Source organism: Passer domesticus, chromosome 3 (genome assembly GCF_036417665.1).
Source record: "Passer domesticus isolate bPasDom1 chromosome 3, bPasDom1.hap1, whole genome shotgun sequence".
Classification (NCBI taxonomy): domain Eukaryota; kingdom Metazoa; phylum Chordata; class Aves; order Passeriformes; family Passeridae; genus Passer; species Passer domesticus.
In genome coordinates, this window is record NC_087476.1 from 69693365 (window position 1) to 69721031 (window position 27667).

Consider the following 27667-nt stretch of genomic DNA (forward strand, 5'->3'; position numbering starts at 1 on the left):
CACTGTTTACTAAACAGAAACGAGCCTGGATTCTTGGAACTAGGAACTGTTAAGAGCTATTCTCTGATCATCTGTGTGCAACCGATTTCACATGAGAAATACACTTACCAGGACAAGACTGTAAGTGAGGAATTACAAAGGAAAATGAAGGGACAAAGGGAAGCTTTTTTATTCGGGTTTTTAATTTTTTTTTCTCCAGCATCTGGGGACAGCAATTAAAAATGTTAATATAAGTCTTTGAATAAGAGAAGTCCATACATCTCAGTTTCTCATCCTTTTATTCACCTTCCATCTTTTTTGAGAGCAGTCCATAAATAATTTTCTACATTGCTGCTACAAGAGCAATACGCTATGGCTGAAAACTTCCTTGAATATTTGTATATGGCTTTGTTTTTTTATCCATTCTGTTTCTTTCTCCACATATGTGAGAAATGTGTACGTGTATGTTTTTCATCTCATCTTTCCATATTTATGCTACTTCCATTTTAATTTTTACAAATTTCATAATCTATTTCAGTGACTTTTAAATTCCAGATTTCTTCTAGTAATTCATGAATCAAGTGAAAAAAAAAAAGTTTAATACTCATCAAATACAAATTGAGTCTTCTGAAGAAGGATAATTTAGCTGGAGTTCAGGATGCACCATTCTGTGTATCTAGTCTGACTTATACTGTGTTCCACAGGGCACAAATTCTTCATTGCACCTTAGTTCTGTGTTCTGCTCTACAGCTTCTGTCTTAGGAGCGTTTTTCTGCACACTCATTCAATTTCTCACTGTTCTTTTGAACTGTGGTAGCCAGAGCTGGATGCAGTATTTATTGAATCATCTCCCCAGTCTCATACTCATCTCTGTGCCTGTATATATGCTGAATTCTATTTTATACCTTCTCACAAAACTAATCCTGTCCTAATCCTGGCAGTGTCAAAACAAGGAAAGGAGTAAATGGAAGTGTAGTGTTAAAGACTCTTCAGCAGACAGTTTGTGCTAAGTATTTCTAAATGTCCCTACCGAGCTGAGCTGTGATCTGCTGATAGCTTTTTCAGGTTGTAATTTCAAAGATTAATCTAACTTTAGAGGCTTGTCTACACAGTTTATTCCAAGAAGCATGACTCTACATTTACATCCTATCCTTCTCATGTGGCCTGTTTCACTTCCACAAAAGATGCAACCTATGGTTGTATATCTTCCTCTGGAATCCAAATGATGGAATTAAATTTCTTCATAGGGAAATTTACAAGCAATACTAAGGCAATATGGGAATTTACCAAAGATACCACTACTTCGTGACATTTGACTTCTGACTCAGATTATTTCTTTCAGTTTTTAATTATTTTTCAACTTAAGTGCTTAGTTTCAAAAATGATACAGTCCTGTAGGCATAAATAGAGTGCCACAGGAAAACACAAAGCTATTAGGTCAGTGTATTACCTTCTGGAGTCAAGCATTAACTGAACCAAAACGCAATGAGGATAGGGTTTTACTTGATTTTACACCCAATGCTGATTGGTAATGTTTAAATGCATACACTGAAAAATACTGTAACTTGAACCTACTGTTAATGAAAAGCTGATGTTCCCCTTGCTGTTTTTCATCACCAACGATTACCTAGGTCCTGCTTTTACTGGTTGTTTCATCTCCGGCAGAATGAACTGGTGTAATCATTTTTATCATCATTGACATGATAATTTGCTTTGCCTTTCAAATATGGTTTTCAAGACTGGTAAGAACCCCCAAAAGTCAGGGCTAATTACCCTCTATATGGAGCCTTGAAACAGGCATGGCTTGTTTTTCATTTGCCACAATCAGGTGCAGTAGTAGGTGTAACAGCACCGTTACACCAGGTGGGTGTTATTTGCTCTTGGCACTACCAGTTGAGTTTAATGGACTGTTTCTTCATGCCAATTAGAAGTTCAGAGAACTCTCCTAATCCTAATTATTCTGTATTTTTGAAGAGCCTTGACTGGATGAAATACTACAGTATTTATGTTAAGGCAGGCTCACTAACAAACCACGTTCAGGCTGCTGTATGGAGGAAACTTACTGGCTCTGAGGTTTGTGTTTGGATGCTGGCTTAAGAAGTAGCTCTTGTGCTACCTAAGTATGTGCCCTTTCTTGTTACTCATTTTGTCTAGCTTGTGCTGTTAGCTCATCAGGGCAGAAAAAGTGCTTTATTTGTCCTGTCAATCTGATCTTTCAAACTCTGTCATAGCTAAACTAATTTCAGAGAGTTAATTAATGCAATTTAAATCTTGTGAAATCAGAGCATCTTCTCCTAACCTCACTAAGTAAAAGGTATGGCAGTATAAGCAGTGTAAGCAGACTATTTATCCCAACCCACTGTCATCTGTATCCAATATTATTGTGCCTTCATTGTTGCACAAGCTACAACACTGGACTGTTTCAATTCAGGTTTCTTTAGGTGCCTCTTAGCTGTAAGCATAGTAATCCTGATCTTGATTCAGAGATAAGAAACAAAAAATGGCGACTGGATTACAAATGTTTGGTTGAACTATCTTTTAATTTAGTCACTTGTTTGGTTTATAAGTTTTAATACTGGCTAAATTCATATTAGGGAGTCAAAACAAAATGTTGAAAGATGAGTTAAAATTATTGAGTCAGCAGAGATTAACATGGTAACCCTGACTTATTTATTGTACTTGATACTGTTTATAAAGTAATCACTAGTATTAGAGGTTTTCATGAGCAAAGAAATAGTAAAATACACATTTATTCCTAAAAGTGAGTGCCAATAATGTATTTGCAAATATTTTTATGCAAGTAAAAATTCAGCACCAGTGGGTCTTTTTAGAAAGAACCAATCATATGCTCTGCCTTCTAGAAATTCAATACTAATTTTGAAAATTTTTTGACAAGTCTCTTGACTTTAGTGTTGTTAAGTGCATAATCAGACCATTTGTGAGATTGGTCTTGATCACTGCAAGATAAGTTATCCTAAAAAGTACAACCAGAATTCTTGAGTAAAATCTGCAGATACTAATGTGAATGTTGTCTTAAAATTAGAACAGACATTGATATTTCAAGTCACCACCAAACTAATATATTTTATATGTAACCACTGGTTCCTGTCTGGGAGTATATACACCCTCCTTTCCGTAATTATTATAGAATATTGATTAAAAAACCGTAACCTGTTGGTATATACCCTATTTTTATGAGTTTCTGATGCAAAGAAAAAAAGGAACAGTTTCTACTTTTTTTCTTGTGTCTTACAGAGGAGGAGTTAATAGTCTTTCTAAAAGCTGATAGGAATGAAATTATGACTTTTTTTCTGCTCTGGACAAAAATTTGCATGGCGGATAGTTTACCAATACTTGGTGTTCCCCCTGCTTTCTCCCATGAGCAGTGATGAGAGTTTAGAATAAAAAAAAAAAAACCTGTGGCAAAGCCATCTGTTTACTGGAATCAACATTTCTTTTACCTGCATACTGCATAGGACACTGAATACATGAAAACAAAATCTGAGACAGATAATGGAGGCTTTCCCACAGGGCCTGGGTTTGTAGGTTGATTCAAGGCTCTCCACCACCCACGTTAAAACCGATGCCAGATATTGCAGTTGTTCGGTGAGCTGTTCTCCAGTCATTTATATTTCTCTAATTATGTCCAGGTGCATGAAACTTGTCCAAAGCTTTTGCTTGCATAACTAGTTTAATATCAATAAAAACCTCCCTTCTTTTTACAGAACAGAAGTTTACACCACAACAGTCTGTAGATGCATGGGATTAGCTTTTTGCTCAGCTGGGGTCAGTCTAGTCTGAGCCACACAAAACTAATCCTGGCAGTGTAAAAACAAGGAAAGGAGTAAATGGAAGTGTAGTGTTAAAGACTCCTCAGCAGACAGTTTGTGCTAAGTATTTCTAAATGTCTGTAGAAATCATTGACAGGGAAAGAGTATTCTCCCATAATTACATCTTTCTCTCCCAGGAATCTCAAGTTTGTGGTAAAACCAAACCATATTTCTTTATCTGGAGAATGAAATATATTATTTTTATTGTATTATTTTAATTTCATTATGTTCTTTGGCTTCTAGAAGATATATTGATCCAGATGACTTTCCCTACTGCATGATAGATAATATAATAAGAAGGTGTAAATTTTAGTTCAGACTATTTTGTGAAATTAAAACATAAAGAGCCAGATCCCTGAATGTCCTGATCTGACATCCAAAAAGTTTCTGTCCTTTGTAGTCTCTGCAGTAATACATATATGCATGTCATGTAGCCAATGTGCATGGTATGCTTCTCTGTGCTTCAGGAGAGAGTGGACAACCTGTCCCTGCAATTTCTTTCTTAGATCCAGAAGAATCAAATGAGTGCTCAAACTTCACAACCAAACTTTAAAATTAATTGCTTCACCTCCTAAGATCTGTAGAGAATTTGGCATCTGCCTCATTTTGTGGTTTTCTCTTGTGGCTTTGAAGGGAATCTCTTTGCTCAACTTTGAGCATTACTAAAAAACCTTCAGCCACTGTAGGGTCTGTCTAATTAGTCACATTTTAAGGCCCAGTGAGTAGACATCAAGGTCAAAAGTCAGACAGAATGTTCTTGCTCATCTGCTTCAAGGAGAACAACCATGTTTTCCAGCTTCTGTTTATGACCCTTTATGAAGGAAAATGCAGGGGACTAGTTCTATTTTAAACTAGGCAGTGAAAGATAAGTTTAAGGCAAATGTGTCACACTTACATAGGGCAGACTCATTGAAGTTGTTCTGAAGTCACATGCCTTCAAGGTTTGGAATGGTGCCATGTTCCTCTAGAGGTAAAAATTCTTGTGTATAGGTGGTCAGCATATGTTAACTGTTAATGGACTGTAGTTATTAGCTAAAACAGAAATATTCACTGGGGTTTGTTTTGTTCTGTTGTTTTTTTCCCCAGAAGTAGAAAAGACCAAATGCCAGCATGAACGTGAAGTAGCTCTTGGCAGTGGAGGTGCTTTCTTCCCGAGGGATGTAAGAGTTGGTCACTTCATTCCCCAGTGTGATGAGCATGGGAATTACCTACCCACTCAGTGCCATGCTGGCAGTGGGTATTGCTGGTGTGTGGATAGGGATGGAAATGAGATTGATGGCACCAGAAGCGGTCCAGGAGTTCGACCACCATGTAAGTGGCTGAAGCAATTGTTTCTTGTGGGTATCTCTCCATTTGAGTGCACTGTCTCCCAAATATGGGGCTTAGTCCTTCCCTGAGATACAGCACTGACTTGGAGCAATGCAGATTTCTGCTGTCCCAGTGGTAGTATGTCTGGTGCTCTTCAGTGACCCCCAACACACACTTTTCCTTCAGCCAGGGCATCTGGACAGCTGTGGTAAGCTTCTGAATAAGAAGGTTTTCTAGCTTCTTCTTTGCCTTGAAATGGTGAGAGGCTCAGAGAGTCTCTGCCCTCTGGGAGCTGTAACAGCTGCCTTGCCTCAGGAAATTAAGGATGTTCCTTCCTACGTCTTCCTCACTTCAGCTGCAAAATAAGATAGATTTTTTTAAACATTTGAAGCAAAGAGCAAACATGAAAAGACCTATTATGTCAATTGCTCCTTCTCTGTCAGCCAAGGGGAAAATTTCAGAAGCTTTCTGCGTCTGATTATAGTTATTAATGTCTGCTTATAGGGCTGTTTCCTTCTAAGAAGTCTGACTGTAATTGTGTCTCTGCAAATAACAAGGAACCTTGTTGTGCTGTACAAGTTAATTTTTTGCCCATCTGTTTCCTTCTCTGTTAACAAGGTCTGAGCACAGCTGCTCCCCCTGTTGTTATTGGGCCCTCTGTTCGACCAGACACAGTACCTCTGCCGCCAGGAACGCACTTGCTTTTTGCCCAAAGTGGTAAAATTGAACATGTTCCACTAGAGGGAAACAATATGAAGAAAAATGGTGCAAAAGCACTCTTGCATATTCCAGTAAGTAATTTATTATACTAAGTCCATGTTTTTTAGAAGATTTCCTGACAAAGATGAAAGCTACTGTTTGTTTGCATACCTCGATAATAGAAGTTGAAAACACAATTGTTACACTTCATTAAAATTTCAGTGTCCCACCAATTTGATACTGGAAATTCCTGATCTGACTAGTCAAAAAATCTTAAACCTAAGGTATAGAAAAAAAAATTATTTCCTTTTAAAGAATGGCTCACAATGGATCACAAGATAAAAATCTAATCTCACATGCCTCCAGCAGCCCTTCATATAAACTACTGTCTATTCACACTTCTATTGACTTTCTGACTCTGGTACAAAAGTTTAGGAGACCTACAATATCAGTAGGTGGAGAGGCACATTTTCCGTTCCTACTCCCTCAAAGCTTTTTCCTAAATCTTGGTTTTTTTCCTAAGCCTGTTTTTCTTCAGTCAGTTGCCTCCACTTTTGGCTACACATATATTTTTCTTTCTTCTTTTTTTTTGCTTCCTATCTCATGTGTAAGCCCAGTGGGTGGTAGATCTTTTTCCCATGCTTCTTACTACCATCTTGAGAATCTTTTTTCCTAGAAAATGAATTCCTGATGCTGAGAACCTCTCTTTACCACCACCTGTGTCACATGCGAGCCCTTTTCACAGGCAGTATCATCACATTCATTTGTTTTGCCAAAGGCCTAGGATTTCTGGTTTCATTCTAGTGTTGCTTTATTTATAATAGATGGCAATATCAAGTAGCATTCTGATCACTTTTTTTTTCCTTATATATTGTACTGAGTAGTTAGTAAATCAAATACTGGCTAAATTACACAGATTCACTTAACTAAATAGTATCATAAATTGCTGTGATATAAGGTCAAAATCAAGGTTTTGTCCCTTATGTAAAGTTCTGCTGCAATAACATTAAAAAAATTAAAATGCAGTATAAAAAAATTGTATAATAAGGCTGAAGGTGACATGATTCTGAATACTTGTCACCTAATCTCATTATTTACTTGATCTAACTTTAATTAATTAATTAGAAGTATCTTGAGGAAAGAACTTCCAAGAGATAAGATGCAATTCTTTCTTGAAACTTTCAATTGAAAGGAAACTTTCGGTCTCTGCTAGCATTGTTGACTTTGTATTGTCTGTGCTGTGTATTTGCAAAGTGGTACCAGAGGTGTTTATACTGTTTTGCAACCCACAGAATTAATGCACAGTGATGAAAAGGGCATCTGTTTTAATTCACGGGTTTGGAACATCTTTCTAAGCAGCTGTGTTGCAAAAGCAGCAACAGTGACAAACTTGGGCATCCATGTGCAATTGTTGCATTACCCTGATAGTCCTTTTGATTTGCCTGGGGCAGGGAGTTTGAACTTTAAACTCACATTCTAGTCCTATCTTCTTTCTGCCTGAAAAATTGAATATAAATGTTCCTTGTTACTGAGAATATTCTTTCCACCACAGTGATTTATGTAGTACTTGTTTAAGCTAACTTTTATTTTAAAACCTTACTTGGCTAGAACTTTTTAGAGTCAAATGGTGCTACATAGGAAGTGTAGCCATAATGCTTGACTTGGATGTCAGTGCAAGCCAGATTTGCTGAAAGTCATTATTCCCCCTTAAAGGGAAAGAATGAGAGGAAAAAGGTACATGAAGGGGTGACACAGTAAAATGTCAACGTGAACTTTTTTTAGATGGGTATACAGGTGAAGCTATAGAAGTCAGGCAAACTTTTCAGTGTATCATCTTTGAAATAATGGTGAATGATGTCTGATAGTTAAAAGGGACTTTAAACTGGAAGCATTTTTTAAAGATATTTGACAATGGCTGTTACCCAATTATTTTCTTGGCCTCTTCTCCCGATTTCCCACCTTTCCTTAAGAATTTTGTTTCTTCTTGAGACTTAAAAGCATTAGTTAATGCTTCTGATAAGTAACTGTAATTTATCCTAAGCTGATCTAACTTGCCTGTTGTCCAACAGGACAAAGTTGTTATTGGAGTTGCCTATGACTGCGTGGACAAGATGGTTTATTGGACAGACATCAGCGGCCCTTCCATCAGCAGGGCCAGCCTGCATGGTGGCGAGCCAGCAACCATAATCAAAACAGGTAACAGCACAAAACTCTTCCTCTAGGAATGGTATTAGACTTGAATTTAGTAATATGTACTTGCTAGGTGTTGCCTGAGCTGACTAAGAGTTATGTTTAGATATTAACATAGAATACCAGCGGAGGGTGTCTTTGATTTTTGTTCTGCCAAGCAAGGTAGGTGCTGGATAGCTGAGATTCTGTGACATTTTTTCTCTTCTGAACTATATCTGTCAGCTGCCTGCTCTGCTGAGAAAGGATTGGTGAGTATGGAGGCTGAAGAGAATTCCTGCTCTCTCTTCCTTGGCCTGGGGATCAAACAGCTGAAAAGTTGTTAGAAACCATTTCAGCTGTGGTTTTCCCATGCCTGCCAACTCTAGTTGTAACATGGAAAGTGAGTAATGCCACCTTGTTTGGTTTTTACCCTTTGTAGTTGTTCAAGGATTTGAGAATTAGACTAGAGGGTATTGTGGAGTTAGTGCTTATCCAGTTTTTATCTTGTTCTTACATTTTTTCCTTCAAGACCACTGCTCACTGCAGTCCATGTTGGTTTTCATTAGAAGGGTTAAGTGCAAGCGCATGCATCTTGGATGTTAAACCCTGTTATTGAGTGGAAAGGGCTAAGGAGAAGGACAGGTTTAGAGAACAAAGTGAGTGGTTGGGGGTGGTGTCATTAAAACAAACCAGCAAAAGTAGCTGGAGGCACATTTTTAAATACTAGTACCCTCAAGATCCTAGAACACCTGTGAAGTCAGGATATTGGAAGAGATCACCTTTGCTGTGAATCCTGGGCAGACATTGTTGCAAAAACTTATGAAAATGTTTTATAAAAATGATCAGCCATTTATAAAACTTACAAAAAATCTGGTTTAATTTTCTTTGGATGTGTAGAGAATCACTGCCTGGACTTTGTGCTTTGGAATAGTCAGTTTGTGAGACTCCATTCAGGCTCTTAGGGACAACAGATGAATGGGGGTGGCTTCAGTCCGGCCATTGTCCTAGGAAGGAAAAAGCGAGAGCTTAAGTCCATCCCTAACCATTCCAGCAGTTGTGGAGCTTCATATTTTTATACCACTTGCTGGTATTTTGTAAGACTTCTTTTTCCTTCCCAATGTATTTAATATGAAAGGGATTCTAACCTGCAGTGCAATCCTGTGCTTGCCTGTGCAACTTAAAAACTCTGCAGGGAAAAGATTTTTGCTTTAATGATTTTTTTCAGAATCTGAGCTTTTAAAAAAGAGGAAAGTTACTATTGCTAAAAACTCTCTATGGATATGAATGTCTGTCTAATGAGAGTGTGTGTAGGCATTAAAATTCTTGCAATGTGTAAAATGTTGGAAAATTATTTGTGAAGTCTTTCAGCTAAATTTGATTGATTATTTAAGGTAATGAAAGATGTTTCAATGCCACATGGAAACCTCATGAGTTTTGTCTGCTATGAAAAATATTGTATGTATGAAGCTTTCTCATTCTGTTGTTCTGTTGGTTGCATAGGATGTGGTTGCTTTTCCTGAAGAGACTGGGAGAGATGTTGCACTTTAGTTTTTTGTATGTTAATGGACCTTTCAATAAGGATTCAGTTCAAAAATATTCAACATTTCAATGCATATCTTCTATATGCAGGCCAAAACTGAAACTTTCAAATTTCATTAAATGTGAAAATGCCTCCCCCTCAGAAGACTTATGAGAATTTTTTTGTTTTGTTTTGATCTTTGGCTTCTTCCTCCTGTGAGCTCCAGCTGCTTTCTTCAGTTCATGCATATTTTTGTGGAATGTACTACATTTTTGGTTAGTTTTTTATAAAGCTCTTGTGATCCAAGTTGTGCTGCTTTGCAGAAATACTGTTAAATTGTGGAGCCCATCCAGTTCTCCTTCATCCCTGCAGCTGTGGAGGCTTTCTCAGCTCTGCAGCTGTGGCAGCAGGTTAGGAGGCAGAGCTTTCCTCTGCAGTAATTGCTTAAAATCCGTACAAACCTGCCCTCAGGGACAGAGCCTGTGACTGTATCAGGCTTGATGACAATATAGCAGGAACATATTTGTGCCTCTGGAAAGACTGGTGATAAATGAAGCTTTGAAATTGAATATTCCCTTACCCCTCCCTCCATGGGGGATAGTTTTTTCTGGCTCATTATCAACCACACAGAAGGGACATTTACTTTAAGACTTCTCTAAATCTCCCACATATAGCTGACATAAGGAAATTGAAACAAGGAAACTAGTCAAGGAGCAGGGGCTCCTGGGAATCAGTGACAGCAAATCTTTTGCCTGCTACTGTGTTCTGTTTCCTAAAAGAGTCTGGGAGCTCCTCCATTGCCATTTAATCAGTAATCTTCTGATCCCAAACACTGGGGACTGTTGCCACTGTCACCTCAAAATGAGGCCACCCTCAGCAGACTCTGCCATTAGCAAGGAAAGAAGAAGGAACATTTGAGGGTCTGAAGTATATGTGAGCTGCTTTCTTGCAGCTGACAGGTTTAGCTCCACAGAAGCACTTAGAGAAATAAAGGCCATCCATGTGAAATCAGTGTCACTGAGTCAAAGTGTGCCCAAGAGCCCTCAGGGGGAGTAAACAAATGCCTGATTAAAATTTACTTTCTTGCCCATCACCCCTCCCCTCCGGCCATGAGCTGTGAGTCAGAAACAATGAGATACATCTTGTTTGTTCCTTTCCACCTCTTCAGCAATTAATATAAACTTAAAATGTCATGTTTGCAGATAAAGTGCAATCCACTTGAGTGGGAGAGCAGAGGATGCTTGAACTATTGTGCAACTGTTACTCACAGCAACATCACACTAGTAAAGTCTAGAGAGCCCTATGTTCCGATGTTCTGGGCCAAGTGCTTCTTCTCCAGAAAGGTTGCTTGTGTCACATAATGTTTGTTTAATGGCTGTCAGTGAATAAACCTAAGAATTAAAAGAAGGCTAATGGGCTACATTCCATTCAGTGTGTGGATCAGCATCTGAAAGGTGCTTTTTTTCAACAGCTGGCTGGTATAAAGGGTCACTTTGCTTCTTTTGGGGAGTGACTGTGTACAATTCTTTCCTTTTGGAACTGAAATTGAATGAAAATAGACTTTTTTTTAACTTGTCTTTGGCTTCCTTAAATTCCTCATGGCCTGCCTGTTCTTTTTCAATGGAACCTTGGAAAAAACAGAGCAGTTTCTCATAGTGGCTGAATTAAGCTTTATTTTTTTTTTTCTGCATCCTGCATCCAAGTTAGAAATTACTGATGCTAGAGCATTAAGGTCATTATCTGCTATTTCCTGTTGCTTTTGGAACAAGTAACTGTCCAAGAAAAACTGTGCTCATGCTGTGCTAAAGTGTGTTCCAAAAAGAATAGCTCTGCAGAAACGAAGACCTGGATCTAGATTGCATCAGTTACTTAATGTCATTGTCACTAGTCTTTAGAGTTTGATTTGTTTAATTGTTGCATCACTTAGCATAAATTCAGTTGTCAGAGGGGTGCTGTGTATGCTGGTACTAAAGAAGGAGAATTATTAAGGGTTATAAAATCCATTTTATGGCCTTCTAAGTATGGTAGAATAAGATTTTTGACACTATCTGCTTTACTTTCTCTGTTATAAACTTCTTCTATGTTTGCTCCTCCAAGTACAACTTCTTTGTGTGGTGAGTTTGTTCCGCCATTTTCATTTTAGGTCTTTATGAGAGTTTCGTGTATTTAAACTTTGATATAAAATGTATGTTCCTCTTCCAATTGATATAAAGTAGCTTTTGTTGGACCACAGTCAGAACACTGAAGAAAACTTATCTCTCTTAAAGGTTATCCTTATGCAGCACTGAGGCTGGCAGAGTGTATTGGGAATAAATATAATGCCTAGGAATGTTTTTCTCTGTCCTCCTGCAGACTTGGGAAGCCCTGAAGGGATAGCTGTAGATCATCTAGGTCGCAACATCTTCTGGACTGACTCTCAGCTGGATAGAATAGAAGTGGCCAGGCTGGATGGGCGGCAGCGTCGCATCCTTTTTGACACTGGTTTGGTGAACCCCAGAGCAATTGTTTTGGATCCTGTGAGAGGGTATGGATGTGTTGTCAAGAAACATGTGCAAAGCTTGTTGTTATTTATCTGGTTATTTAATGACCTATGTTCCATGCAGAGCCCCAGTGATGGAGTAAGGCTCTGGGTTCAGGTCAAGCATCATGGACTTCCATCTTATAGTAAATTGTGTGTGTGTTAAGGAGTAAACAACAAAGTTGCCGTTGAGAGGCTATGCATATTCTTAGGCACAGAATGTACCTCCAAGGAAAAAAATCCGACCACTAAAAAATGGCTATTAATAATAAAACATTAGAGAGTTAATGGCCCTCTCTGGGGATCTCTGCTGAGGATAAACTGCTCTGATTCCATTGTGTGTTGCTCACTTGGTACACTGAAAAGAAAAATAGTTTCAAATGGGCCCCAAATATATGCAAATACTCTTGCTTTAGCCTGAGCAGACATGATGGGAAGTGAAATGAAGAACTCGAAATGTAGATGTACGTTTTGAATGGCCCTCAGAACTGTTGTACTGTCTTTGGCTGACATTTTGATCATAAGCTAAACAATGGAAGGAAAGCATTTCTTCCTACGTCTGTGCTTGCTCCTTTTGTTTTTAATGGAAGCATATTTGCTACACTTTTACTACACTTTTTTGACTTCTATGTCAAAGTGCAATATGGCTTTTATTATTTATTTAAATTATTTAGGGGCTGTGTGTTACTTTTGTGTTCTTAGCACTTTCTTAATTACAACAATTTTTGAGATAAGTCCCTGTCATAACTCTAGCCTTTTTCTTCTTCCTAAGAAACTTGTACTGGACTGACTGGAACAGAGAAGCTCCTAAAATTGAAACTTCATATATGGATGGCACAAACAGAAGAATTCTTGTTAAAGATGATCTTGGGTTACCAAATGGACTGACATTTGATCCTTATTCCTCAATGCTGTGCTGGGTAGATGCAGGTAAAGGAGAGCTAAAATATTTCTTTGTAATAGTAGTAGTGTAAGTATGTCCAATCCTGAAATTATGCACAGCCATAGCTTCTGGCTTTAATGATTTATTCGTTGCTATTCACATGAGACTGTGTGCAAGCTGAAGGATTTCAATTCTGATGACAAAACTTTCTAGAAATGGAACAGATCTATGTCTATGTGTCTTGTATGTGGCTAACTTTTTAGGTAGTGCTTAGGGCTTTCTTAGAAGCTCTTGGTTTAAGACTAGGTAAAACCACAGATTTATCTAATCTGCCTTACAGAATGTCATCCTGGCACTATTGTTTTAAGGCCTGTAACCTGAGGCCAAGTCTGGCTTATATTTGATGGAAGCAAGTCTTGAAAAAGCAATGCACACAAAAGATCAAAGGATCAAAGTTCTGCCACAAACTCATTGTTAGTTTTATGACAGTGGGTGGTGGGGGGAAAGTGTGCTTTTAATTCTCATTTAATTTTTATCTTTTGAGATCTTGCTGTCTTTCACCCTGTAGATTCTGGCAGGGATGTCTTCCTGTGGAGGTGTTTTTACACTTCAAGTCACCTTTCAAATTTTGGATGAATTAAAATGATAAAGCTCTCTTCTCTCTAACCTTGAAATATATCTCCTTCTGCTATCTCTAGTTACTTTCTCTCTTCCACACCAACCTGAGGATTCTGGAATCCATAGCAGGAATCTCAGCTTGTGAGCATTGGCCATGGCTGCATGGGACATCTGTGTTTCTTTAATTTCTCTGGTGTGGTAGAATTAGCACTGGAGTATTTGTTCATACAGTCATTCATGTACATTCAGTACATGTTCAGTTTTTGGCACATGCACACATGTGACATGGGGGAAGGCTTTGACTAAGCAGCACACTGAAAGATTTCCAGGACTTTCCACCCTGTTCATGCTTGCATATTTGTGCTTGTCTTTCATCCCTGATGAGATCTCTCTTGTTCTGATTCAAAGGCTTAATTGTTTCACTACATCCAGGTACCAAGAGGCTGGAATGCATGAACCCTAATCAGCTTGGTAGACGAAAGATTGTTGAAGGGATTCAGTATCCTTTTGGTGTTACAAGCTATGGGAAGAATTTATACTATACAGACTGGAGAAGGTATGTTATTTGCTAAGGAAATTATGGACTACTTTTATCTTTTTTTTCTCCCCGGTAGAAGCTGACGTATATACTACATTTCTCATGCTTGACCTCTCACACATTCCTGTTTTGTTGCTTTCCTGGCAATAGCTGATGCAGGGTGGAGTGGTTATGTAGAGTTGACCTATTGATGCTGCCAGTTAACTGAGTCTTCATTTTTTAGCATAGTGATTTGTCCTTGAAGAAAATGCTTTTAACACTGAACATTCTTGGGAAAGGAGTGGGCAGTAACTTGTTTCTCTTACAGCAGCTGCATTGTAGAGGGCAGACATTTCATCACTCTTAGCTTTCTATGCCCTATATTATATGAGTGTTCAATCAAACATAAGGAAAAAAAAGTTCACTGTCTTGATGACACTTTCTTTATTGTAAATGCTCTAAAATGTTGCCATATGAATAAGACTTAGAGGTTTGCTTTAACTTCTGGGAAAAAAAATTCAGTCCCTGCATTTTAAAATAAATATTTTTACTTGATGTAAATGGTTTTATGGGCTCTATCAGCAAACTCTTACCCAAATGCCTCTATCAATTGCAGCAGCAGTAGTAGCTATTACTGTGTGAGAATTTCCAAGTAAGAAACTAACATCTGGGAAGTGCTATTCTAGAACAGGCTTGAGGAACAGCGTGCTACAGGTCTGTCACTTGACTGCCCTTTTATACTTAGGAAGGAAGGAAGGATTGCTTGTGACTAGCTGTATTCCTTCTGGAGATCAGGCTCCAGCTAAAACACATCATTTTCCATAATTGTTATGCTTAATAGCTGCAATGTCAGCTATACCACAATACTTGTCAGAGGGGCAGAATGTGAAAAATGTGCCAAAACTACCAACACATGCATCCCTCCTGTAGAAGGACACTGTCCTGTACTGGAAGTACCTTCAAAAATATTAAGGTGTCTCCCTGATAAATTTCTTAGCTGCCTAGAGTAAAGGTCATCACATACTAGGTTTGTCCAGGAAAGGTGATGTCTTGGGGGATTTTACTTCTGGTATCTCTTCCTAATTATAAAAAAGAAGCAACTTCAAATTTTCTCCACTTTTGGTGTTGTTTTGTTTTTTTGACTGGTTGGTTGGGTTTTTGTTGTTTGGGGGTGAGGGGGGGCTTTTTGTTGTGTTGTTTTGTTTTCCCCTATACTTTCACCTTCATCTCACTTCTGTATATTTTCTTCTGCGTGTGGCAGGGATGCTGTCGTAGCAGTGGATCGCACGATTTCATTAGAAAATGATAACTTCCAGCCTCACAAGCGCTCACGACTCTATGGAATCACCACAGCCTTTGCTCAGTGCCCAGGAGGTAATTCAGATGATTCTTGAGTTTTTACAGCTGTATAACACCTTACTGTATAAATGAACTTAGTAGCAGTTCCCATTTATAAGCTGATTTGGGTAGTGAAGATTTGGGTTAGTGCTTAGATTTCTGTTTAGTAAGAAATTAAAAGCCCCCTAGTTTATTTTCCATTAAAGCAGTTGTTGTAGTTCCCACATGAAACCAGGAATAGAAGGGGAGAAGGGGTCTGTTCTACCCTTTGTGAAAGGATGTGTATGATTAAGATGGGTATCTGACCTGGCAGAAATGCTAATGTATCATCTTCTAAATTGAATGCTTTATTCATGGCTAGGGCCTTATTCAGTTATTAAATTTAAACTACAGAAATATTATGGTCTTCCAGATGACTTTAATAAGATCCAGTGTTTTTCAAAATGGAATGCTCAGAAAACAGCAGGTGGTAGTGTGGCTGGACTGAGCTGGCCCTCCTGCTCTGTTGAATGTGAAGTTTTCCAGATATGCTATTGAAAAGAGGAAGAGAGGAAGCTGATACCCTTGAAATATAACTTGGTTTTTGTGAAGCAGTATCACTGTGCAGTTATATTGTTCTTAGCAAATCACAGAAGCATTTACTGTTTTTTATTGCAATACGGCTGGAATTATAGGAGTTGTGCTATTTTTACTTTGAGACTAAAAAAAACCCTTAGAATAGTTTCTCTTCAAATTACTCAATATATGCAATAAAAAACAATTTAGTGGAGGTTTTGGCTCAGAGCTTAAAAATACATACAAATGTCATAATTAAGAAATCAGTTATATTGTTTTTACTAGTTAATTCACTGATCCATTTTGGTAGAGAGTGTAAAATTTAACAATATTGTGTGCTATGAGTATATGCTTATACCTATAATTTTCAGAATCTTGGTGTAATTTCTTTCTATGTCTTATGTCTGTTTCAAGTGGTTTTCTGGATGGATGAGTTTCCTCTCTGATCCATTGCTTCTGGCTCTGGTTTCTCTTTCATTTCACTCTTTAATGTTAACACTTTCCCAACCACCCAGTTCATCCAGTTCATTTGTGTTTGTTTTCATGGATCATTCCTCTGTCTTTTGGTATTTGAGGATGATGTTCTGTAGCATTTTGGACTTTGTCCCCACATTGCACTTCTTTATTTACTCACTCACTTCTCTTCATTCTGGTATCTGTGACCATGTGGCCAGTTTATGGAGGGTATTTTAGGAACAGCCCGCTTGATTCATGTTGCCTCTTTCACTCTGATATCTTGTTCTTTCTTTCATGTGAATGTCAAGTTGACACAAGGGATACGGTGACTCTTATCTCCCCAAAGCATAGTTTTCTTCCCCTCCTAATCTCATTATGGCTTGTTTCCCTAGTGTAGTCATAAATCTTAATGCCTCTTGAACATGTCTGTTTCAGATTTTATTGTGGGTTTGCATTTGTTTTTCTCTAAGGTTTTGCATCTCTGTTTTTTTTGCAGGACATAACTACTGTTCAGTTAATAATGGTGGTTGTACTCATCTCTGCTTGGCTACCCCAGGAGGCCGTACTTGCCGCTGCCCTGACAACACAGTTGGAGTAGATTGTATAGAAAGAAACTGAGCATTAAAATAAGCTTTAGAGCAGCAGACACCTTTTGGAAATGTGCTGTAAACAATTCACTCCTATCAACACAATCAGGCCCTAAAGATAAGTGCTGCATGCTGCTGACAGCAAGCCACAATGCACCTATGCAGACACACGCGCGCGCGCACACACAGACACACACACACACACAGAGGCTGTTTTTGTAGCAGTTAAGTAAGACAGAGCTGCCCAGGTTGGATCCAAATTCACCCTATTCCTTGTAAAATTATCTCTTTGCTTTTAAAGGTAAATGTGGAGGCCTTAGTTGCATCTGCCCCAGACAAGGAGGATGTTTCTCTTGGCAAAATTGAACTAACAAAACAGGGAACAGAGTAACAAGAATGGAACTACTCAGATCCTGAGACTGAATTGTACCTTGGAGTGAGCAGCAGTTTTCTGCAGAAGTGGTATGGTTAGCCCATGTGGCAGGACTTATCTCTAGCTGAGAAATAATCAGGGGGTCCCAAGGTTGAACAGATGAGAGGGAATACCCAATAACAGCACATATTTACTGCCCAAGCACATTCCATCTCACTACCAGTCCTTCCACTTCAAAAACTTGAATCTCAACTTTTGGCTTCTGTACTACAGAAGTACTTTATCCAAGTGTTGTAAGAATTATAATTCTCACCGTGGCTCATGTGACCCTTTTCTACAGCACACGATTTGTTATAGATAATCAACACTGTTTAGTGGATATGTTTGAAGTTTTTGTTAGGTTTTAAGAGATTTCTCTTCCTTCTGTTTGAGGTGGATTCCTGAGTAGTTCCCTAAAATCCACTAAACAAAATTTAGATATTTTGAACAATTGCTGATAAGCCATCAAAGAATGGATGTTGATTCATTGGGAGACAAGTGGTTTTAAAGAGATAGTCACATTTGTTTTCTGAGAGGTTTTAAAATAGTATTTCTATGTTTGATCCTATAAGCCTCAAACTGGTCTCTTAATTCTATCTTAGCAATCTTTCTTCTTTAGCAAACCATGCCATGCCTTTTTATAGACCATAAGAAAATGGCAATTAAAATCTGATTTTCAGAAAGCTCACCTCTGGTCTGGTGCTTAAAAGAAAAAAAATATGGTGATGCCTTGTGCCAGTGTTCAGTAACAGCAAATATAGTGTTCTGAAAATCAAAGAGAAGTTGATGTTTTCATCATCATCAGTAAGTTTGGAGAGGGGAAATCTAAATGCATACTTATATGCATTTATATGTCAAATTAGCAGAATAAATCTGGAAGTGAAGTTTGGTTTCCCCTCTGTGTGGTGGGAAGGAAGCTTGCCTGCAAACCAACCTGTGGCAGAACAAAACAGGGCTTGTGAGGCTCCTGCCAGAGCACATTTCACTGTGTGTCATGATCAGAGCAGTAAGCTAATGTCCCCATTTCCTCACTCCCTCTTCAAACACAACAGTGACAGTTTTAAACAGAGCCAATTCTGAGTCTTAACTGTGTGACATCTTCCTCTTTAATTGTATATTTATCATAAAATAACAAAACATATAAACATTTTAAAGATCTTTTTGTGTAACTTTTTATAACTTTTAATTCATTCTATTCATACACCTAATCAGGTATGTCTTACTGTAAATATCAAAAATTTGTTGAAATGAAGGTGCTTGATAACTCTTTCTCCAGAAGTATTCACATATCTGGTGAAATATTAAAGTTTACACTCTGTACAGATATCTACAGTACAGTCAATAAAAATGGTTGGTTTTTATTTTCTATAAAAAATAATGTCGTGCCTACAGAAGAAAGTGATATGTGGTGTCTCAAATATATTTTCTTTTTGTGTTCTGGGTTTTAGCTAACTCATATCTGGTGATGGTACTTCTCTTCTGAGATGCAGCATCACAGGGGGAAAAAACTGCTGTTGGGGCTTTGCATTCTGGAAGCAGTAGGATACTTCAAAACAAATACAGAAGAGTGCTTAAAGAATGTATGGCCTTCAGTTCAGATTGTTTTGGCTGAATCTTTTTGCTGGTTATAAATTCTTGTTTACCTTTGTCAAGTAAGCATAATTCAGTTATCCCATACTTCAGACTTTTAACAGTGAAAATATAGAACAAGGACAAGAATAAAAAGGGGTGGAATTTATCCCTATGCTCAAATGGTACTGGGTTTCTAGGTGACAGGGTGCTTTGCGAGGAGAATACTACTAAGATAAAAAGGGTGGCATTTGGAGTTATAGTAGGAGATTGTTGGTGATCTGTTCTGGGGACTGCACATGGAATTAGACTCTATGCACTGATTTATGGTTGTTTTTTTTTTTAATTTGAATCAACACAATGTTCTCTTCATGCGTTATGATGGTTATTAACTGACTAAACACTAGTCAGCTAATTCTGTGCAAATCAATCAGCAATGACAAAGATGTCAAGGAAAATATACCTCAGCAGAACTTGTAGTATTGATGTGTGAGCTTCTGAGTAGTCTGTAGCAGAAAGAGGGAAACAGTATTACTGTGGACTGAGATTTTAGCCTAAGGAAATCAGGTATCATGTCTGGGAGTAGGTAGCAGCACTAAATGAAGAGAAGCTTCAGCAGATCCATGTCGGTGGTATAGATGTGGCAGTTTGCAAAACTTCAGCATTCCATTCCCTAGAAATGATGAACTTTTAAAAAGCTCTAACGTGCTGTTTTGTTTCTCAGCTAATGCTTGTTGCTAACTTCAACTGTTGTAGCTCAATGCCAGTGTGCAGCAAGGGCAAAGCTGTTCCCTCAGAGAAGGGAGGCCAGTAGAAGCTGTGGCTTTTCCAGCCATGGACCCCAAGTGAGGCAAACAGTGCCTGTGAGGGTAGCTGAGTTGAGCCAGGGGCCAGAACACGAAGGAATTCTGCAGTAGAAAGAGTAGGTCTTATGTCAAGCTGGGAAACTGAGTCAGGATCACAGATCATAATCAGTTTTGGCATAGTGACCAGGATCAGTGATTGCCAGCCAAGTGCACAGTGCTGAGGCCAGCCCACAGCCGCACTGGGAAGTTGGCCAGGACCTGAATCAATGGGGTGCCTGGCTATGGCACAGCTCAGGCAAGGACCAGGGTGAGAGCCCCAGCTTTAAAGCAGAGAAAAAGGGTGCCTTTGCAGAGAACCCCCAATAGAGCTGTTTGAGGATGAGCCTCTGCTGAAGTTCCCTCAAGTGTTCTTCACACCTTTTGTTAACTGGCTGGCCTTGAATAGCCAGCTACACTGCTGGTGCTTGGGTGGTCTCTGTGTGCTGGCACTCCAGCCTTCTGTATTCCTGTATCTGTCTGCTTTCTCATTGAATCTTTGGCCTCTAAAAATGATCAGTGGTGTTGAGTTCCTTATTTTAATCACAGTCTGGCCAAGAATGTCAACTTTTGATGACATATTTAGCATTATCCACTTGAGGATATTCTTTCTGTGTCTATCGTGTTTTTCCATTTAAAGTTCACAAGTATTTTGGATGCTGAAAATGTGAATTTTTGTGAATGTTTCCTTCTTCTAACCTTAGAGAGGTAATGCTATCTTCCTATAAGACAGGGTTTTCTCCTGCTGACCAGGGTCTAATTCACCTACTGTCCTTTTTCTAACTGTTACTTGTTCAACTGTTCTAGACTCGCCTCAGGAGCAAGTTTCAGATATATTTTTACATTATGTTTGAGGTTAAAAGAGATACTGGAAACTATGATGTTATATTTTATTATTATTATAATAAATTATGTTATATTTTTATTATTATTATAATAGGCTGGGACTGGTAGTCATATCAGTCTCCAATTGAAGATTGTAACTGCAGTTCATGGGTTTTTTGCTACAAAAATCTGTAGAGTCCCAGGTTTTCCAGGAATGAAGAACAATTGCTTCAATGTTTAAAAAAAAAAAAAGAAAAAATACTTCCTAGAGCTATTCCAGAGGTAAGTTAAATGTTTTCTTAAATGCATCTGTTCAGATCTTCCAGCACACATGAAAATACTTACTGGTAAGATTATTAATGATGTTTGCCAATCTTGTAATAGTAGCAAAATAGTGAAACTACTGAAAGTGGAGGTGGGTTCCTTATGGCTTAATTAGATAGTTTGGCTACCTTTCCATCTGAAGGGAGTTGGAAAACCCCAACTTTACTCACATTTTAACTTGCAAATAACTTTCCTCATGGTGAAAATTCAGTGTGGCTTTCTGAAGCTCAGCATCCTGACCAGTGTGTTGTTCCAGGCTGACAAACAGCTTACTCTGCAGTTATCCACTTGCACAGTTTTGTCACAACATATTAGATTTTTAACTTGTCAGTATATGATTAAGAACGACAGATGATTACTAGGGGATAATGGCCCCTCCATGGCAGTGTCACAACGCATCAGTTTAACCTATGGCTAAATGCAAACTGGGGGCTTTTGTGTAGTATTTCACAACATATTCCTTGAAGAATTTGCTGCGGAAGAAAGAAAAGAACAACAACAACAACAAAAATCCACACAAGAAAACCAAACCAACAACAACAAAAAGCCAGCAGGATGTGAAACACCTATGGCTATAGGGAATACAGTTGTGAGAAGAACCCTGCTTGGCCTGTCTGTAAGAATCAAATATTACCTCCAGAACCTGAGTCCCCAGCTGTGGATGTGGCAGGAGATTGTTCATGTACTGACTGAATCACTTTCTTTGTTTAAATGCTAGTGTAATTGAAGTCTGTCCTTTATTTTATTTATGAGTTTAAGGCAGCACAACAGTCAAATTGGTGGAAGGTCAGTATATTGCATCCTACAAATGTACATATTGATGAGTCTGGAGTTTTGCTTGACACACAAAAGGCTCAGCTGGCAATGGAATGCAGTGAGTGAGCTTCCCTGCTGCTTTGTGGCAAAGCAGATGGGACTGCAGTAACTTAATGGAGTTTTTGACCAGAAGGATTCGGGAGCTGATGAATGGGGACAAACTGCCATTCCCACAAATAACCAGGATATGCTGTGTTTCAGCCTTTGGCTTCTGAGTCTTCAGTATTCACCAGAATCCATTTGGTTTGTGGTGGCATTGCTCACTCCAAGCAGGCAGTGTTTCCTACTCCGTGGGGTGTCTGGAACACACAGGAAGCACACAGAGGAGCTGTGTAGTGCAGGGCCTTTGGCATGAGGCAATTGGTTGGCTGTACAGACGTCAGTGGGCCATGGCACGTGGTGCCTCTGGATCTCACCCAGTAACTTGCACAGCAACATTGGGGAAATCTTCCCAGGAACTACCCAGGGTTATTGTGAAAGGGAAAATATTGTGGAAGGCAAGTGAAGGTTTTATGGCAGTGGATGCAGAAGTGTGTGAAATCTGGGAGGTGGGGTAAGCAATTAGCAAGGTGGTGGTTGTACTGTGTGTTTGAGGTCTTCAGTCAGTTCAGCATGGAACTGCTGGGTGGGAGACTGAGATACAGAGTAACTGTGTTACACTGGATTTCAGAAACCTTTCCAGTCTCTTCCTTTCCCGCTAGAACCATACCATCCCAGGCACTTCAGACACTGTTTATTGCGGACCCTGTTCTGTTTGAGGACAAAACCCAAGAGCAGGAGGTGTTTTTCACATCTCTGTTCCCTGCTTTATGCGGATAAGACACCTAACCAGATAAGCCAGAAGACAATAATAGTCCATCCAGCTCCAAACCAGAGGGAGAGCAGGCTGCTGAGCATAACTTCCTTCATTTCTGACACAGCCCTGGATATGACACAGCCCTGGTGAGCCACTGCTGGCCTTTCATGGTGCAGCTGCTCTCTCAAGTTGGTACTCCCAACTAATACTCACCTGCATCACCTTTTTCAGGACTAGGTACTCTAGCTATGACTGTCTGTGCACATTAACTGTACAGCAAGTGTGTTACAGGGATCTCATTTAAGACCAAACAGCAGCAAAGTACTAGTGTGCTAAGAAGCTGGTAAACCTATTCAGCAACTTGAATCCAGAGGTCCCTGTTGATGCATTTGGAAGCATGAGATTTATGCCCTTGCATTGTATTACAGGCTGTCTTATTAGTGATTTAAATTTGAGAAAATGTATCTCAGTATTTTTAAGGCATTACACTGTAATTAATAATTTATTTTCAGTAGTCTGTTGTAATTTCAAACATACACATATGGGAGATGGCAAACCAAACATTTCATCCTCTTCTAGGCAGAGGATGATTTTAGACTTTTGCTTCCCAGGTGACATTGCAACCATGGCACTGATTTCTTGAAAACAGTAAAAGGCTGATATACTGCAATAAATTTCTGTGCTTATATAATTTCTGTAGATAGATTTCTGTACTGACAGGCCACACTGGCATTTTTATCTGTCCTTAATCTGAAGAACCCATTGGGTTTGCTTTATAGGTGTTTCAGCCTAATCCTGACTAGGATTGCTAGGATGTCTGCTAGATTCTGTACTGTTACACCCAACTAACAAGTCAGAGGATGACGTCTGATATGGCCTCTTTTATCTATTAAATAAAGTGTATTTGGTCCTGGGCCAAAAACATTTGGCATGATGTATCTCTTCCAGACAGATGTGTCTGTGCTCTGTCACAGCAGGAAAACTTTCAGTAATGACAGATGTCTGTGTTCTTCATGTCCTTTACCCTAGCTGCCTGTGATACCCATTTCTCTGCTAGGTTTTGCTGATTAATTTATGGACCTGGAGCCTGGAATTTGCCAGTAAACATGTTTTTAATGTTACCCATTGATTAAGACAGAAAGGAGGAAATTGCTTCTCTTGTGGGATTTATGTGCTCCCGGTGAAAGTTCAGTCCTCATTGTGTGTTCCCTGGAATCCAAGCTTTTCAAGGATAACTTGGTGGTACACTTATTTGTCTGTCTGTTTCTTACTTTGTCTGTTAGATTGACTCCCTGTGAGAAATGACATTATGGTCTGAAAACCTCTATAGACTGCACATTTGTTCTGAAATATTATTCTATTACTAGTGGAGCAAGAAAATTTAGCTTTGTTTTCATTCTCTGGTGCTGTGACAAATTTATGTTCCTGCAGTTATGCAATTCCTATTTCTTTCATTTTGAGCTTGATTTTTACTTTAATGAAGAATTTTAAAAGGAGAATGAGCATATTCTTATATATAAAGCCCTCCTTCAGACATTGTTTTAATAAGCAACAAATGTACAACAGTTAAGAAACACACAGGAAGAGTTGCTTTCACAGAATTTTATCCAGAATAATTTTTTCTTCTTGAACCATAGGTTTTATACACATGACACTCAATAACCCTAGCTTCAAAAGGCAAATAAAATAACAACACACATGATACTATTTCTCCAGTTTGTTAACTATATGCATTCTTAGAAAATTCATAAAGAAATTTTGATTGTAAGGAAGTTCTGGAGCATGTCAAGTCTTCAGCTCAAATCTGGTACAACTTCCATGTAAGAGCAGATTGCTTAGGACCTTGTCCAGTCAGCTTCTGAAATCCCCAAAGATGGAGACGCAACAGCCTCTCTGCACAGAATTTCAGCCCTGAACCACTTCAATGTTGAAGTCCAAGCCCAATGGGAATTTCCTTTAATGTGACTAGTGGCCATTGCTTCTTGTCATTCTCCCAAAAGGGTTTGGTTCTAGGCCCTTTCTTTAGGTGGTAGAACACTTCACTAAGCTTGCCTTTAGGGAGTATGCATGTTGGAAGCTGGGATAGTTGGTGTCTTTTCCTGGTCATTCTGAAAGTATGTTATTCTTCATGGCTCTTGGCATTTCTGTCTTGTAGGAGCCCTATTCCAGCACACAAAATTTGTGTTATTTGTGCATATGCTGGTCCTGAATTGAATTCTTAGAGCTAATGAATTCTTAGAGCTACAACCCTTCTCCCCTGGAAGCCCTAGAACTGAGAGAAGCCCAGGAAAATGAGAGCTGTAGTCATACCCCATGTGAGAGGGGAATTAATCCACCAAACTTCAACTTCAGGAGGACTGACATGAACACAGGAGTCTTCCCACTGTCAAAGAGCCACTGAAAGGCTTTTGGATACAGGAAAGCAGGAGTACTTAGAGGGAGCTTTATTGGGAAGGGTGCTGTGAGACACTCAAAGAGATGTTTGCTCTGAAGTACTGCTGGGCCCTAGACAGAGTCAAACTATTAAGCTGGGTATTATATATATATATATATAATTATATATATATAAGCGAAATTTGGACCTTGTAGTGACTGACTGTGCAGGACAGGATATGAGAGTCTCAGTGTCACATCTATGATGAGTAAGACCCCTTCTGAATCTGCTTCTCATTCCTTTTGTGCAATTCGCTGAGCACTGATGGCTGTGTTATTCAGTGTCAAGAGACATTCTGTGCCAAATTACTGTCTGCTTATAAATATTTGGCACAAGGCGATATCGGCAGCTTCAAACTCACTAGTGGGATGTGAAAATTTCCAAAATTTAGGTGGCTAAAAGCAAGGCTATTAACATAAATATCAGGTCAGCAGCTCACCTGTCAGGCTGCAGTCCTGGTTCATGAAGTTCAAGAGCACAGCCCTCAGAATTTGCTGCAAAGATACAAGTGCTGCAAATGCAGGTTGGGGGCTAAGTGTTTTCTCAAAAGATCAGTAGGACAAGAAGGACCTTCATCCAAATGATTGATATTATGTTGAAGTGAAGTCAGGATTAATGTTGTCATAGGAAAGGGAGCCTTATGAAACACATTTAAATTAAAAGTTCTGTAATTTCAATTACTAACAAGGCATAATATGAACAAAATAATTTCTTTAATATAGAAACCTGAAGTGTAATCATGGGTTTGGAAAATTAAGAACTATTGCTGTATCATAGAAGGCTATGCTGGAGATGAGATCTCTTACATTCTGTATATCTGTATTTTGGATTCTGCATTTGTTCTGCTCTTGGTTGCCATTGGTCTCATGGAATGTTTAAAAGACAGTGAGTCCAGTCATGAGATGCCGAAACATTCAGCAGCAAAATACTTCTGAGTGCAGTATGTCTTCAGGCAAACCTCAGAATTTATTCCTTACTGCCAATGTATACCATCAAGCTGTAAAACACAACTAAAGTTTTAAATTTTAAGTGCTGTATTAGTATAATCAGCTAAATAGCCATCTAACTACAGTTTATCATCTGCAAGTTAGCCATAAAATTGCACATGGCTCAGGTGCAATTTTCTTAATGCAAAACTGCCCAGTATAATTTAAATTACATTAATTTCTGATTCAGCATTTCAGGTGGTAAGGCAAGTTACTAATTCCAAAGGGAGAGCCTTAAAGTACAGTTTTCTGTTTGTTTTCATGACTTGAGAAGTTTCCCAGAGTTGTGCAAGAGAACAATGTTTTATTCTTTGTATCTTGGATCAGTGTGCTGCCTTGAACTCCCAAGATGCATCCAGCTGCAGCTGCCTCAAATGGAAAATAGATTGGACATCAGAGAATGTTTGGGGTTTTTTTTAGGCTGCTTGTAATTGGATCCCACAACCCTATTACTTTGCTATGCAGTCTCCTTACAGCACTCAAATGGCTGTAATTCTTGTGTTTTAGAGAAAAAAAAAGAAAGTAAAATTTAAGTTATTCTGTAGAAAATGTTACTTTGAATGAATCTTATTGCCAGGCAGCTGTTGAATGGTTTCAAGTGTGCTAAGTTACAAGCTCCAGATGTATGGGAGAGACTACATGCAACCTGACATCAGTGAAAAAAAATTGTGGTGGGTGCACAGATTTGTAATATTCTTATAGAATAAGAGTCTGCTTTGTGCTTGTATGTGCAGTATCACTGAGGAAAAGCTCAAAGAGGGCTCTCTCAAATTATGGCTAAATAGCCCTGAACTAATGAGTTTCATCACTGAAACTTCCTTCACAAACCGCACAGGTAGCTCCAAACACCCTCAACACCTGAGCTGATCAAAGAAACTTAAATGCACTTTTAAAAAACTCAATTTTTAATCACTCCATCCCCCATTTTGATAGCAGTAAGGGGGATTTGTTATTTTTCCACCACTAAATCATACTTTCAAACTTGTGATGCAAAGAGTAATACTGAGCTCGAGTCACTTTTCTAGTCATTTTATTGCAATTTTCTACCTAGCTGAATTTTAATGCTCCTTTTCTGTTGCCTCTCTCTTGCTTTTCTTGTTTAAATGAGGTCTTTAAAGTGTACTAATTCAGCAAGTAAAGAGTTAATGTGGTTTTCTTGCTCGTGAATGACTGAGGCCCCCTGGTGCCTTATTTTTTAACAGATCTGGGAGCAGAGCGAAGGATTGCAGTTTTCTGTTCGTCCTTGTGTTTAATTACACGGGAAAAAGAGACAATGCTCTTTGCCTCTACGCATTCAAGCCTGGACCCCACATTTCTTCCGAGCTCTCATACCCTTTCTTTTTCTTGCAGCTTTCCTCTCATTCGCTCTGCAGTAGCTCTCAAAGGAGGGCTAAAACACCACAAATACCAAGCTGCACAACACACAGAGGAAGGGTTTCATTTTTCTTCAAACTGACTTTTATGGTCCTTTGATGCTTACTAAGTTGGACAGTGGTGCTGGTTTTTGCCCTCTGGACCTTGCATTACTCTCCTTTTTGTTCTCCCCCTTACTTTTAGAAGAGATGTTTTGCATTGCTCAAGCCTGGCTCACATTCCCTGGCTTGCAGTTAAGGTGCTCTGTAGTTCATATCTTCTGTTTATGCAAGAATCCTCATCAAAGACTTCATCTTTTCCCATTTAAAAGACC

General features: G+C 38.8%; 1 protein-coding gene across 1 annotated transcript in view; it reads left to right on the plus strand.

Moving 5' to 3' along the window:
• Positions 1-18790, plus strand: part of NID1 (nidogen 1) — a 42997-nt gene extending 24207 nt beyond the window's left edge. The window contains exons 13-20 of the mRNA XM_064413794.1: positions 4896-5120; positions 5736-5908; positions 7886-8012; positions 11857-12028; positions 12795-12952; positions 13956-14079; positions 15302-15414; positions 16886-18790. Of these exons, the coding sequence (XP_064269864.1) occupies positions 4896-5120; positions 5736-5908; positions 7886-8012; positions 11857-12028; positions 12795-12952; positions 13956-14079; positions 15302-15414; positions 16886-17007 (1214 nt within the window). The 3' untranslated portion in view covers positions 17008-18790. The remainder of the gene's footprint in view (positions 1-4895; positions 5121-5735; positions 5909-7885; positions 8013-11856; positions 12029-12794; positions 12953-13955; positions 14080-15301; positions 15415-16885) is intronic.
• The last annotated feature ends 8877 nt before the right edge of the window (positions 18791-27667 follow it).